Source organism: Myzus persicae, unplaced genomic scaffold (assembly GCF_001856785.1).
Source record: "Myzus persicae strain clone G006 unplaced genomic scaffold, MPER_G0061.0, whole genome shotgun sequence".
In the NCBI taxonomy this organism is placed as follows: Eukaryota; Metazoa; Arthropoda; class Insecta; order Hemiptera; family Aphididae; genus Myzus; species Myzus persicae.
This window is the reverse complement of record NW_019103825.1, coordinates 132,644-147,444: the sequence shown is the minus strand read 5'-3', so window position 1 is coordinate 147,444 and position 14,801 is coordinate 132,644. Positions and strand designations below refer to the sequence as shown.

At 26.8% G+C, this 14,801-nt stretch overlaps 1 protein-coding gene across 4 annotated transcripts in view; it reads left to right on the top strand.

The window, feature by feature from the left end:
• Positions 1–14,801, top strand: part of LOC111035363 (neuroendocrine convertase 1-like) — a 43,803-nt gene that overhangs the window by 15,456 nt on the left and 13,546 nt on the right. For 2 of the 4 annotated variants that reach the window (XM_022316948.1, XM_022316949.1), the window contains exons 2-8: positions 1,349–1,455; positions 4,154–4,270; positions 7,302–7,406; positions 10,008–10,124; positions 10,706–10,795; positions 10,874–11,026; positions 13,142–13,304. In XM_022316948.1, coding sequence (XP_022172640.1) covers positions 1,351–1,455; positions 4,154–4,270; positions 7,302–7,406; positions 10,008–10,124; positions 10,706–10,795; positions 10,874–11,026; positions 13,142–13,304 — 850 coding nt within the window. In that variant the 5' untranslated portion in view covers positions 1,349–1,350. The remainder of the gene's footprint in view (positions 1–1,348; positions 1,456–4,153; positions 4,271–7,301; positions 7,407–10,007; positions 10,125–10,705; positions 10,796–10,873; positions 11,027–13,141; positions 13,305–14,801) is intronic. The other 2 variants (XM_022316950.1, XM_022316951.1) reach the window with 2 other exon arrangements.

Sequence of the window (14,801 nt, the reverse complement as noted above, 5' to 3'; positions counted from 1 at the left end):
TATCAGACTACGATTCACAAAATAATAATAAATCCAATCACATTATTGAATGGCCAAATCAATTTAGAGGTATAAAAATATCAAAAGTCCACCCTACGGTGACCAAAACCAATCATTATAACAAGAAAAGACGAGTTTAATCAACCACACTTAACTCACATACGGACATCTCATGGTTTGCTTTCAGTACACTCATCTCAGTTAAACACATAATTGTCAAATACCGACGATAAATCGAATTATACCATAACATATATCAACTTCTAAAAACGCAGCTAAAAACCCTCACACCTTCATTAAAATCCGTCAATAGAGTAACCAAAATGCATACAAAACAATGATCAGTGATCACCGTTAACTAATTTAATATATATTTTTTAAATATTTTTCTGAATATATACAATCTGCAATGATAGTTACAATGAGCATATTATGAACGGAAATATAAAATCTGGCTGTGAATGCGTGATTAGAGCAGCTGCCCAGCAGTAATACACTCGACGTGATATTTTAATTTAATATAATCCTTAATTAATATGTAAATAATATAGATTTATTGGCTGCTAATCTTCACTATTGATGCCGTTATTATAGAGGTATAAAAAATAAAATAAAATATTTAGTAGTTAATCACATCCAAAAATATCAATCAATGAAATATAGTAGGTATTTAAAACATAAAACCGTATTTAGTTGTATTACAAGTATCCCCAAATTCCCAAATAACTAATTTATTATAGTGAAGCTATTCAAAATTGTGTACCTATTATCAACGTGTGTGATAATATATTTTATAAAAGGGCTTAAAGGAAATTGTGGCTTTTATGGGAAAAAAATTCTTTTAATTAATAATATATTAAAATATAAATTAACCACATTATTCAAGTGTGATGACGGATTACATACACATAACTCAAAATTAGATTAAATGTGCGCCAAAAAAAGGTTTGTCTAGTGTCTACTGATTAATGATTTTATTAAAGATTGTTTAATTAAAAATAATCTTGAGGCTTTGGACTGTAATGATAACATTTTTCAACAATAATATAAAATGTTTTTCCTAAATTATGTTGGTTAAGATTAATACTTCTGGATTTTAGCAATGAATATTTTCATGAAATAGAATAAAATCTTACAGTTTGGTTACTGATGAAAATGTTCTCTGTCGACATAATTTAACGCATTAGGAAGTGAATTTATGTTTGCTATATTATACTATTATTGAAAATTTTTTAAATAATTCAAAAGAATAAAAAATAAAAATGTATTATTGACTATGTAATAAATGAAACATCTAAGAACCTACGTTTAGTTATGAATTTAAATTATCTAATTACATTTTTTTCAGAAATGAGCACGAATAAGGAAATTATTGGATTAATATATGCATGTGAATATTTATATTTCGTCGTTGGTAATTATTTAATCGAACCTCATGAGTTATTAGTACACCATGTAAGTATAAATCGTATAATTTTTGGTAATGCCCCTCTCCAATTTGATCACTGGTTGTTGATAGTATTGTTCGGTCTATAGAGAAAATATTGGGAATGTCGAAAAATGACCAGCCAAAATTATCTTACAGGCTATTATTCTCGTACAAAACGTTTGCTGATTAAACAATATAAAATAATATAAAATAAATTGGTATCATTGCAAAGTTAATACATTTCTTGCTTTATTGTCCAAAAATATTATATACAATAAAGTTAACAATATAATATGGCCCCCTAATATGTTAAAAATATTCGAAAACAGGAGCTTAAAAAAAAATGTCTAGTCGGACGCGTTATGATCAGTATTTGGCGGTGTACCATGTAGTTGTGGCCAACTTTATTACATTGGTCGCAACTACAGCTTACCGAAGAAATATAGCCATGTGGGTAAAAAATAATAATGTACTCATATCCGGATACGACAAGGCTAAATATTGTCAAATATTAGTACATAATTTTTGTTACAGTTAATCACTGCAGATAAATATTGTACACTAATATACTACCTATTGGTTTTACGTACATTGTTTACTATAAAAATCCAATGTTTTTATATCATAATGAAGCCTTAAAGGCTCACATCAATCCTCTAAAGTGGATATTCATGGCGATGATTTAGTCTTTGTAGTTATTTCTATTCATACCTGACAATGTATGTCATATATACATACGTAATCGTATTATAGTACTCATTATAAGTTCAATGCACCCCTTAGAGGAGTTCAAGACAATTTTTCTTTTAAGCTTGATAATATGATGTTTAATACTGCTTTTTATAATATTCAAAAGAACAAAGGTATTTTTATATTTAAAATTACGTGTTCAACGTATGAAAACAAAAATATAAAATTAATTGAAACAATTGTTATTTTAATGTTAGAAATATTAACACTAAAAATATAAATAATTTAAATCAACTATAAAAAAAATGAGACAGTTTTGTCTATAACGTACAGGTCAGTTACCATCATTATAAAACGACAACATTAATCTAAAAGCAACAGTTTACAATATGCGCAATACGTTATTTCGTTACGTTGTGTGTAGAAAAAATATACAATGTCAATAATTATTTTAGAACTTTTTACAATAAAAATATTTTATCAACAATAATAAATATCTTTTGAAAATATTTGTATAGTCAATAATATATTATAACGTAATTAATTTACTATAACAGGGAGTACAATTAAAAAAAAAAAGCTTTTTATATTATTTTACAATTTTGAGTAGACATTTACACACTCATAAATATGCGGGTAATACAAGTATTATATATAATTAAATAAAGGTGGTTTAGACCGTTTATGAATTGAATTATATGGTGTATGGTTGCTATTAATGCCATTAACTCAGACATTGTACATTTGTGGGTTAGTCCATAACTTTACCGAAAGCATCATAGTAGGTATATTATTATTCATAAATACTTTATTAATAAATAAATAAATATGTACCTATTATACCAATATATAATACACACGTGTAGATATTATTATAATTGTGCACATCGATGTTTATGTAAACTAAGTGTTTAATCGAATGTTATAAGTAAATATAAAAGAGTAAATCCGATTTTATAGAAATAATTGAAAACATCAAATGACAAAGGAATTATTGTCACCGATATCAATTATAATTTCGTCGGACAACAATAATATTTAATACTTGTCGTTTCACAGCAGTAGGTACACATTCTGTATCCGTAAAACTGCATACCCAGTTACATAATTTTAATCATTTTACAAAACGCATGACAGAATTTTACTCGTCCATTAATCATTGTCGTGTTTTTGCGCGAATGTACTACCCTAGCAATATATTTTTTAGCTGTTTTTTAAACTTTTTTTTTGTCGATACATTTCCTCATACATTTTGATTAAAATCAAAAAAGTGTACTTATGGTTCGTTTATATCGAAATACATAGGTGTAAAATAATAATTATTCATTTTATATACTTTATTAATATTATATTCACTGATCGGCAGTCAGTATTAAATTATAACGTCTAAAATCTTGATAATACGAAATCATTAAAAAATTACCTATTCATTATGATAAAAAAATCGCAAAATTCTTATAAGAGGTACAATCTACAAACCCCCTGCACCAGTCATTATTTATTTATTTTTATACAAACACGATTTCCTAAATACACATTTTTTGTATTTACAAAGCTTGCTTCATGCATACATTAATTTTAATTCATTTTAAAACCCAAGAATACAAAATATAATTTAAATACTGTTTGTTAATAGTAGTTACCCATATTGGAGTACAAGATAATCTTATAATGTAATTTTAAGTTTTTTAATAAAGTAACAATCAAATACAAATTCTATTAGTACCTACTTCAATTTAAGTTATTATATCTAACTTTCCTCTAAAAGCATATTGGAAACAATTCATCATTATTTTTAATTGCATGAAGTGTAAACACCGTTTTAATATCAAAACAAGCATTTATGTTATGAAAATTAATTTAAGGAAGTCTTATTTCAAAAGTGCAGGTATTTGTATTGGTACTATTAATGTATAGAATACCCACTAAGCCGTACCATCACTTTACTTCCCAATGTAATTAATAGCTCATATCTGATATTTAATTTTTAAAATAAAATAACAACAGTAATTAATCGCTTTTTTTCCCCCGTAGAATCATGGAGAAAACGACGTGAATCACTATTCAAATGTATGGTATTTCCATTCCACTGATGATCTGAATGAAATACACGAAACCATAATACAGCAGGGATTTTCGTTTGCACAACCAGTGAGATTAAAAAATTAAATTATGATTAAATATAATTAACTATGTACACAGCAGAGTACAGTACGCTACACATTAAAAACGAAACTGTAATACTTGTGTAACACAAGCACAGTTATTTGTTAAGGCTCTAAGTATATAAGAGGAACGCGAAGTATTGAAAGGTAATTAAATTTATTAAATAAAAAAAAAAAATGCGGACAATGAACACAAAATTCAAATTAAATATAATTTTATTTAAAATACAATGTATTATGGAACATTTAATATAAAGTACGAAATACATTTTGCATTATATAGTACCTATCTACGTTATAATTATTACGGTGGTCTGAATTATTACATATTCATGAAGCTAAGCTAATTAAATTATAATCATTGATAAATATTATTCATGCATATTGATGTTTAATGTTTTCTGTATTATTATTGGTTAAAATAAAAAAAATAAAAAAACGGTTACAGTTAGGAGTGTGATAGGTACTCGATAAGGTAGTGACATTTTTTTGTTAGATATGTTTTGTAACGTTTGAAGTTTTTTTGAATAATATTAAAATGATAGTGACAATATTGCAATAATAATTCAAATAATAATTGTATTATTTACATTTTTTTAAATCACAGTAGTATATCATGTTCATATTCTTAAGCAATCAATTAAATTCAAAGAAAAAACTTTTGAGTTTTGAGGAAAGGAATTAAACAAACAATTATTGTACATTTTTCATTAATATAATTTTTTTTTGATCGTAATTCGATTTTAGTGTACTATCCAAGCCTGGATTGAGATTTGAGGGAGTGAGACAGGGCGTGTCCCGAAGGTCAACACTGTTGTGGAGACCCAGAAAAAATAAATGAATTCTAAATTTCAATGTCATCAAAAATAAATTATACCAGAAAATATTAAATATTTTAAATATGTTTTTGTCATACGGCGTGTGCCTCAATGGTTAAGGTTGATAAGCGATAAGAAATGTCGATAGTTTTACACAACCTAGTTATAAGTTATCTAACCATACCATTGATTTTATAATATATATTTATACATGTATATGTTACGGTCAAAAGCCGAAATCGGGCAAACCTCAGAAATGCCCGGGCAAAACGCGAACTGCCCACAATCCTTGGGCAAAATGTCATATTTCGGCTTTTGACCGGGCAAACCTAGTTATGACCAACCTCATTTGGGCAAAACCGTATACTGACTTTTATCGTAATGGCAAAACCGTAGTGTCTTATATACGTTCTATAATATTAAATATAAATAGTGATTTTTGTCGTACGAATTTATTACGAGCTCCAAATATACAAAAAATATCTATAAGATTGTATGCAACCTCGCTTGCAGTTTTTGTTTTTAAAGGTCGCAAAGAAACAAACTTAGTAAAATGGTCTTGGTAAACCAAGATAAATTTAAAATTACCATCTTTATTACTTTGCATATCTATCAGATCGACTTGTGTACGAGAATTATAAGTTTTAGATAAAATTGGTTTTATTACTAAACCTTTTTTGGGATGAGCGTGTTTTTTATTACATATTTCACATAACTGTAAATATAATACAATTATATCCCTGGTAATATTTTTGTATTTTTGTTTTATTGAATGCTCCATTCGGTTTCGACCACCATGACCACAATTTATATGAGCCATGTGTAATATATCGAACATTTCATTGCATTTTACAAAATAAATAATGTCACCATTGGTTTTACTTGGTGGAACTATTAATTTTTTAGACTCACCGATTGTGAGTACGTCAAATCTATTTAGTCTCCTGTATTCGCTCGTTGTTTTCTTGGAATTGACCTTCGCTTGTTCTACCTCTTTTATGAGTTCATCATATCTTGTATCGCTTATTAGAGCACTGCATTCACTTTTTGTAATTTCTTTAAGTTTTAATTCAAATTTAGTTTTAAAATCAGACACACACATTACGTTAGCCATTGCTAAAGACGTACTAATATAAGCTCACAAAAATACGAACTATATTAACTACGGTACAATATTGTATCATTTAGATAAGGTGTATTTTGTGTACCTTTAATATAGGTAACGAGTTGATAAAATACGATAACAACGATAAATTAACAAGATACGTGGGGTCATTTATAATCGTAATAAATTCGTACGACAAAAATCACTATTTATATTTAATATTATAGAACGTATATAAGACACTACGGTTTTGCCATTACGATAAAAGTCAGTATACGGTTTTGCCCAAATGAGGTTGGTCATAACTAGGTTTGCCCGGTCAAAAGCCGAAATATGACATTTTGCCCAAGGATTGTGGGCAGTTCGCGTTTTGCCCGGGCATTTCTGAGGTTTGCCCGATTTCGGCTTTTGACCGTAACATATATATTTTAAGATCAATGACCATACCCCTACAGGTAGCGTGGATGGGTAATAAATATTAAGTGTTCGCTATACATGTCTCTATGGGAAAATTGGGAATTCATAATAATACGTGAAAACTGATAGTATTATGTTTTTATTTAAAATCGTGATTATTGGTTATGTCTTATATTTTATGGTTCGGGGACTTGAAACACCAATAGACAACAGTTGTAGTACAGTAACACAATATGTTGCATAGATGCATCTGCGTATATTACCTAAACGAAATACCAACTTTTTGTACATATTAAATAAAAATATATTTTGAGGAGGTATATTTATGATAAGTTATTATGTCTGGTGCGACCCATTTTTACTTATTTTCCCAGCCCATTATTCTATGAATCCGCGGGTATGGGATTTTCTCTTAAAATCTGTCTGTATTAGTATTATACTTGTATTATTACCAACTGTAAATTATTGTATGCATAAGATCTAAACAATAATTGTTTATTCATACAAATGATTATTTTAAAATTGCACATTGTTTCAATGATTGGCACTATGAACTATCAGTTCCATCTGGCACATCATAATTTAATTATTTTTTAATATAAAAATATTAAAAGTGTTCTCTAATTTTTAGCTTCATGTTATTGCTTAAGATTGTTAATAAAATGCAAATGTATTAGGTAGATGGTATACCAAATGTTTACAAAGTGAAAAGAGAAGATCATCCTGAAATCCATCACGAGCCATTCCATAACACAACTAATATTTTAAAACAGAATAATAAGGTATACACACATTTTATTATAATATTGTTTTGTTTATTTAGTTGTTTTTTAATTAAAAATAAAATGTTGAAAAATAGCGCAATAATTGACTTAATTAATATAAAAGTTTCACAAGGATATCTCTGTTTTTTTTTAAAAATACTTTGTGGACTGGGTTTTTAATTACTTAATCAATGTTAAACACAATATTGACTGTGTTAAAAAAATTTTTTGATGGGTACAAAAATGTATAGCATTTTTATTCATACATTTTTTTATTTCTGTTATTTTGGTCCCAAGTTAACTTAGGTCTTAATTACTAGTGTAATATCAATTCATTGAAATATAATTTTTCAAAATTTTAAAGATTGATAGTGTTTTTATAAAGATTTAGATTAGTAAAAATAATTTATTAGAAGAAATGTCAATTTAAAATTTAAAATTTATGTTATTCAACTACTGCAACTAATTTTTGTGTTTATCAAAAACAACAATACCTGTATAGTAATACTGTAACCTACAATTAAGCATTCGGCTACAATATAATTACAATTATAATTTATAATCATGTTAGATATCATATGAGTTACAAATACAGTGTGTCACTTGAAAATAGAAAAAGTATTAAATGTTTTTTGGATATTTATTATAAAATTTCAATATACGCTCGTACGCGGTAGGTATATATAATATTACAGTTATTCATGATAAAATGACTTTTTTGCTTCAAGTATACTTTGTGAAAAAATCCTTTAAACCTTGGAATTATTATTACGTTATTCTAGATTTCACACCCATATCACGCACATCCGTTGAATTCTTTTGTTTTCGCATTTTAAGCAGTAATTGTCGTCCTTACAAAATATTTGTATACAAAACATTCAGTTTGAATTTAAATAATTTAACGTGGCTAGTTGGATAAATACATCCTACTAGAGAATTTAAAAAGAGTATTATTGTTGTAAAGCGACCTCTCAGAAATTTTAATTTGCAACATATTAATTTTATTACATTGTAGGTAGGTACCTATAATAATAACTGTTCTTAATACTTATAACTATTAAAATGTTTTCTAGACATTTTATTTTAACGGTTAACATCAAAGGTATAACATGTACACAATGCATTCTATAGTTCATGTTATACAAAGAAAATGCATATTATTTAAAAATATAACAAATAAATAACAAATATGATAAATGGTAATATTTTTTTTTATCGAATCGTATTCTATATATTTTCTATCACAATAATTTAGTATTCGTATTCATCACTTTTATTCATCGTTCGTAGATTTGATTAAAAAACGTCAAAATACTAAAATAAATGCAAACATACTACTATTTTTAAATGGATTTTCATACGTTATTACTTTTAATAATTTTAAGGTGACACGATTGTCAACGAACTACCTAGTCAATATGTTTCTGTCTTTATCACAATACTATGTTCTGAACATTTCACTAAATAAAAAATTAGATTTAAAATGTCAGGGATTGAACAATGGATAATATTCAACTTATTATACTTAAGTATATTATATTTAGTGCCTACATATTATTTTACATTGTACAATCATATTGTATTTAAGTTTATTGAATATTCCCTAAAATATTTAAACCCATGGTAGATTAATAATATAATTGCTTGAAAAATTAAGATGAACATCTTGGAAACATTAGATTGTACGCCGTATGGAACAAATCAATTTTTTGATCACCTCATATTTTCAATGAAAAATGTCGATGATTACTAAATGTATATTTTATACGAACTCGGTGTCGTATAATAGGAAAAAAATATGATTTCACCTTATACATATTATATTTTATTATTTTCAAAAGTAATGTTTAAACCCACACATTTTTAAAATTATTTAAGTATTATTATAGTTGTCTTAATTTTTAAACTATGTCACATACCTATATTATATACTTTATATGACCCTAATAAAATAAATAATAATATTAAGTACCTATATACCTACAGTAATGACTAATGAGTTGATAAACTAATGAATAATAATTCATGGGTATTATCAATAACAATCCGAGAAAACGCACTATTATTTTTATAACTGAATAATGTCTACTGTTCTATTGTCAACAAGTATAATAATGTCTCACATTTTAATCCATTACTCTATATACTAGAGTCCATAGACTCTATAAAGCTACCATTTTTTAATTTTTATTTTGAGTGACGTCGAAGACACATCACACATAAATTAATACATAACCAATTGGACGCCTCTAGAAAATTAATTAAAACCGCCATTATACTCGTATTAGTATATTATATACCATTAAAATTTGTTTCTAGGTATTTTTCAAATTAAAAATCTCTATTGTTTATATTACTGTGGACTCTCTCTACTCATTTTTAACTTAAGTTTATTTTTAATTCATGTTTTTAGGTTAGGTATAACATTTAGATCGTTTCTACAATTAATCCCTTTGACGAATAAACTATAAAATATATATCATGAACTCCACTTTGGCTAACCTATAATCCTGCATCTCAACTTCTCTTCATGTCATAATGATAATGGATTGCTAAAATTTGGTTCATACAGTTCTGCGTATAATATATGTCGATTAGTAAAATGGATAAAACTTTTAGGTGAATTGGGCTAAACAGGGATTTTCGAAAAACTTGTATAAAAGAGTGCCGACGGACGTCCGCAGCAGATATGAGAGTTATTTTAACGACGAACTTTGGAAAATGCAGTGGTACGAGGTAGGTATAATCGTTTTATTTTGCTCATTGAAATTCATTAAATCATAAATCGTTCATTATTCTCTGGATTTTATTTTAATGGTTTTTTTTTCATCGATGTGATCAGGAATCATAGTATATATTATAAAAGAGACTATATTTATTTTTTAAATACTCATTAGTCGATAAAACCTAAAAAACGAGAGAGTTCAATCATCTAAACACAATAAGATAATTACGGATACATACAATTCTTAGTTCTTACAGCTATGTCCTATACATTAGAAATGTTAACAGTTTTAAATATATTTTAATTTTATACAGTTTACATATGGGCAATAAAAACATGTGTAATGAAAAAAATTTTTGTATTTAAAATTTTTATTACTAATATAATATAACTGTAACATACCTATATTATATATTTCTATAATAGAAATGATTTATTCAAATTTTTCAAAATAAAAATAAGAAAATAAATGTTACCTATATATTTTTCGATATTATATCTACCTAGTGGTACCTACTTATTGACAAAAGTATAAAATGTTCATAGTAAGGAATATAATATAAATCTTCTGTATAGAAATGATGTTTTTCAGTACATGCCTGAGAAATTGCTTTGGGTCTTTTATCATGATATACGTCATAACAATAATATTAAATATACAACGCATATCCACCCATCACTCGTGAGACTTCTTTTTGTAAAACACATTTTCGTTAGGACTTTCTAACGTTATTTGATAATATTATTACATATATTTCAGCAAGATTACCGAAAAAATTATACCAACGGAATGCCTCTAAATATGAACTTAGTACCAGTATACGAAGAGTTAAAATACACAGGTAAAGGCATTCGGGTAGCGATTATTGATGATGGAATAGAACATACTCACGATGATCTCAAGGACAATTATGTAAGTATGTTTCATTGTGAATATTATATTTGGTACCTATTAATTGTTTTAATTTGTTTAGCAATAGTTGTATGTTTGAACGTTTACAAATTAACATTAAATTGATGCAAACTATTTTTGATTTATTAAGTATATGAATTCTATACATAGCACTATATTATTATGATATTTAATCAAATATTTATAATGAAAATAATAATTTCACTTAATATTAAACTATGTACATCACAATAATATTCTCATTTTTTGTAATTACATGCCATTTGATTTACTTTTATTCGTAAAAATATAACATAAGCGTGTTTAAATGTGTACACAGATGTAAAATTGTAAACGACAATTCGTTTATAAAAAAACTTCCCTAAAATTATTAATATTTTGTAATTCCTACAAATTATGTTTTATGCATATCATGGTAATTTAATGAATAAAATATCAAACATTGTTAGTTATAAATTAACCCAGGTGAATACGAATTTGTTGTTTATTCATAGTTTTTGATAAAATACAAAACTTTTAATGGGTACTCCCATATGTAATTTATCTTAATTTTTCAAGAACCATACCAGAATATTCCGCACCGGATAAATTAATTTAAATAAATAAAAGCACATTAGACAAATAATGTATAAAGATTTATATTTCATAGACACTGCAGTGCCATATTTTGAAAAAATACCATTATTAATCATATAAATGTTTAAATTTAATTTTACCGATTCAGCATGTGACTTCTGAGAAGGACGTGGGGAATAATATCATACATTTTTTATTGACATGTATCATAAAAACGTGCTAAAAAATATCACTTTTTCTAATTTATTGACATACCTATATTACATATTATACTGCATAAAATATAATATGAGTTTTATTAATACTTGCTAACAAAATATAATACTGTGTGCAATAATGTACCTATGCTTAAAAACTCGAACGATATTATACGCATACAAAATAGTTTTTACGTATAATTAAAGAATTGTATTATTGATATTGTTACAACGATTTTATGCAAATGCAGTAGCGTACGTTATCTGTTCGTTATCTCGGCATATTATTGCGATAAAAAATTGAATTATCATTAAAAACCAAAAACGGTATGATTGACAGACCGCGCTGGTATAAGCTATTTTGTACTATTTGAGCGGAATGAACAGCATTTATGACGCGTAGAAATGTAATTTTTGCCCATTTAGTACCTATATAATATATATATATATATAAAGCGGTTGTAACTATATGTTGTAAAAACTATTTTCAACTATTCAACATTTCTTAGTAATCCTTTTCGGATTTTGGAGGTAGAAATATTTTTCTAAACAAATGTGTAACTCTAGGGATTGTGCACTTGTATTTACATTATTTCGACACACTTACAATTGAATAGTATACACTATACACTCACAACCCACCTATTCTACGTCTTTACGACACACGAGAACTCGACATTTTTGGAGTGTATTAAAAGGAGTTTTCTAAGAAAATATTTTCAGGGAACCTGCAGCGTGACATATTACTATTATAAAAAAAATTTAATTTGCTAATCCACAGTAAACATATAGGTACTATTTTTATTTTATGATTTTATAACCGTGGTAAGATGTCCCTTCATATTACAGTTTTACTTGGAAGTTTTGAGTATAATATTACTTATTGACTATAGCGTATATTATACATGTGAAATATTATAATTCGTGGGAATACTTTGAACTGTAAATATATGAATTTAAAAATGACTTCTGTAAGTCAGAACCAGTCATTAATATTTCATATTAAACTTTCATCAGGTTTTATTTCAACAGTCCTACAAGATAAAATACCACCTCAACTGCATACGAAATACCAATCCCAAAAGATTATTAATTCTCATGTATTTGAATAATAATGAAATTACTTTTAAGCCGTTAATAATGGCTGTTTGCTAATATTTTGTTTTGATGAAAATTTAAATGTATTTTAAGAATTAATTAAAATGCACATTCTTTAGTTATAATGTGTTTGTAATTTTTTAGTAAAAATATAATTTTTTTTTAAATTGATTTATTTTTTAATCTTGTTTATCAAAATATTATTTAATTTTATTGTTAATTACATCATAAATGTTTATTTTAGGATGAAGAAATCAGTATCAATCTAAACTGGAATAAAAAGGATCCTATGCCTAGGTACGAAGATCCTACAAATACTCATGGTACTAGATGTGCTGGAGAAATTGCAATGGCTGCAAATAATACAAAGTGTGGCGTAGGTGTTGCTTACAATGCAAAAGTAGGAGGTTGGTGTTCAATTATAAAATATTATTATTTATTATAATTTTAATTAAATGTTTATTGAGTTTATTTATATATTTTTCAATCTGAAGTTTTTTTCGGTAGATTAACATTTTCATTTAACTCACGTAAAATGTCGTGGTATTAATTAATCATGTCGCAAGTATATGCAAATTACAAATATTATAATATTGTAATAACATAATAATATAATGCAATTAATTGATATGAATATAATGAAAACAATTTCGCATAAAATATGTAAATAAATAAAACTGTGATTAAAAAACTACACACTGAATTAGTTGGGGTTTAATATATAACGACATCACATTATTTTTAGCAATATATAAGCTAACGTTGTTACAATATGACTTTGTAATATAAATACAATTCGAAAGTTACAATATTAATCTTGAAGTCCATTATGTCCCATAAAAACAAATTTTTCTATTGATGGAAGAAATAGTTTCATTCATAGCATTCATCGAGGGTTTTCGAAGTCGAACACAATGGACTTTGAATTAAGTTGTGCTTTTACAAATTTGAATGCAAAATCTCGAAATCTGCCCACAGGCTGCATAACGTATATTGTACTAAATATCGTTTATATTATTGTCTGTTTTATTTCAAAAACATCGAGAACATTGTGCACATACCCATTGCAACTGTTTATTTTGATATTATTTGGGGACATTGTATGACTACAACCGACCACCACATTAATTTTACATACAAATGGGCCACGTCATTGCTGACCACAGACTTCACAAATAGGGTGCGGCGGGTGCAATGAATATTATAATTTCACGTTTAAAGCTTAATATTCTGTGTGCAGTGTGCACGTACGAATGCGCATCAGTGGTTTAATTATTATGTGTTCTGTTTTTCTTAAAATAATACACCAGTATACCATAAACCATGATATTTAAAATCTCTAGGTCTACGATGCTATGTTGCAGAGTTATACTTACAAGCGCCACGTTATGACACTGTGGAGTTTTGCCAAAAATAATTTAAAACCATTTAGTGGTACTGTGGTGGGCGGAAAACATATTATACATATACAATATATTTCGTATTAAATATTATTTTTAATCGTATTATTTTGAATTTTGAAGGGCTACATAATGTTGACGATATTTCTGGTATATAATTAATAATTATCATACTAAATATTGCGAAAAAAAACTTGTCCCGCATTCGTGTATCCGAGAGATGTAGGTAAATCTGATGTACTGTGTGTATACGTATATATATTTTTGTTGTTCGCTCATCACAGTTTGCAACTGTTGTAAATTGTAATAGTAAGTCTCTCTACAGACATACTGTCAACATAAATATACCAAACATTTAATCTAAAGTTCATAGAGCTGAACTTTATGGAAATTGACGTATAAAAATGTGTTGTTCGTGTTACTTTATTAATACATGTTATAAATAATATGTCAGTATTCACTATTTCTATCTATACGCACATTAAAAGAATGTTTGTTTGCAAT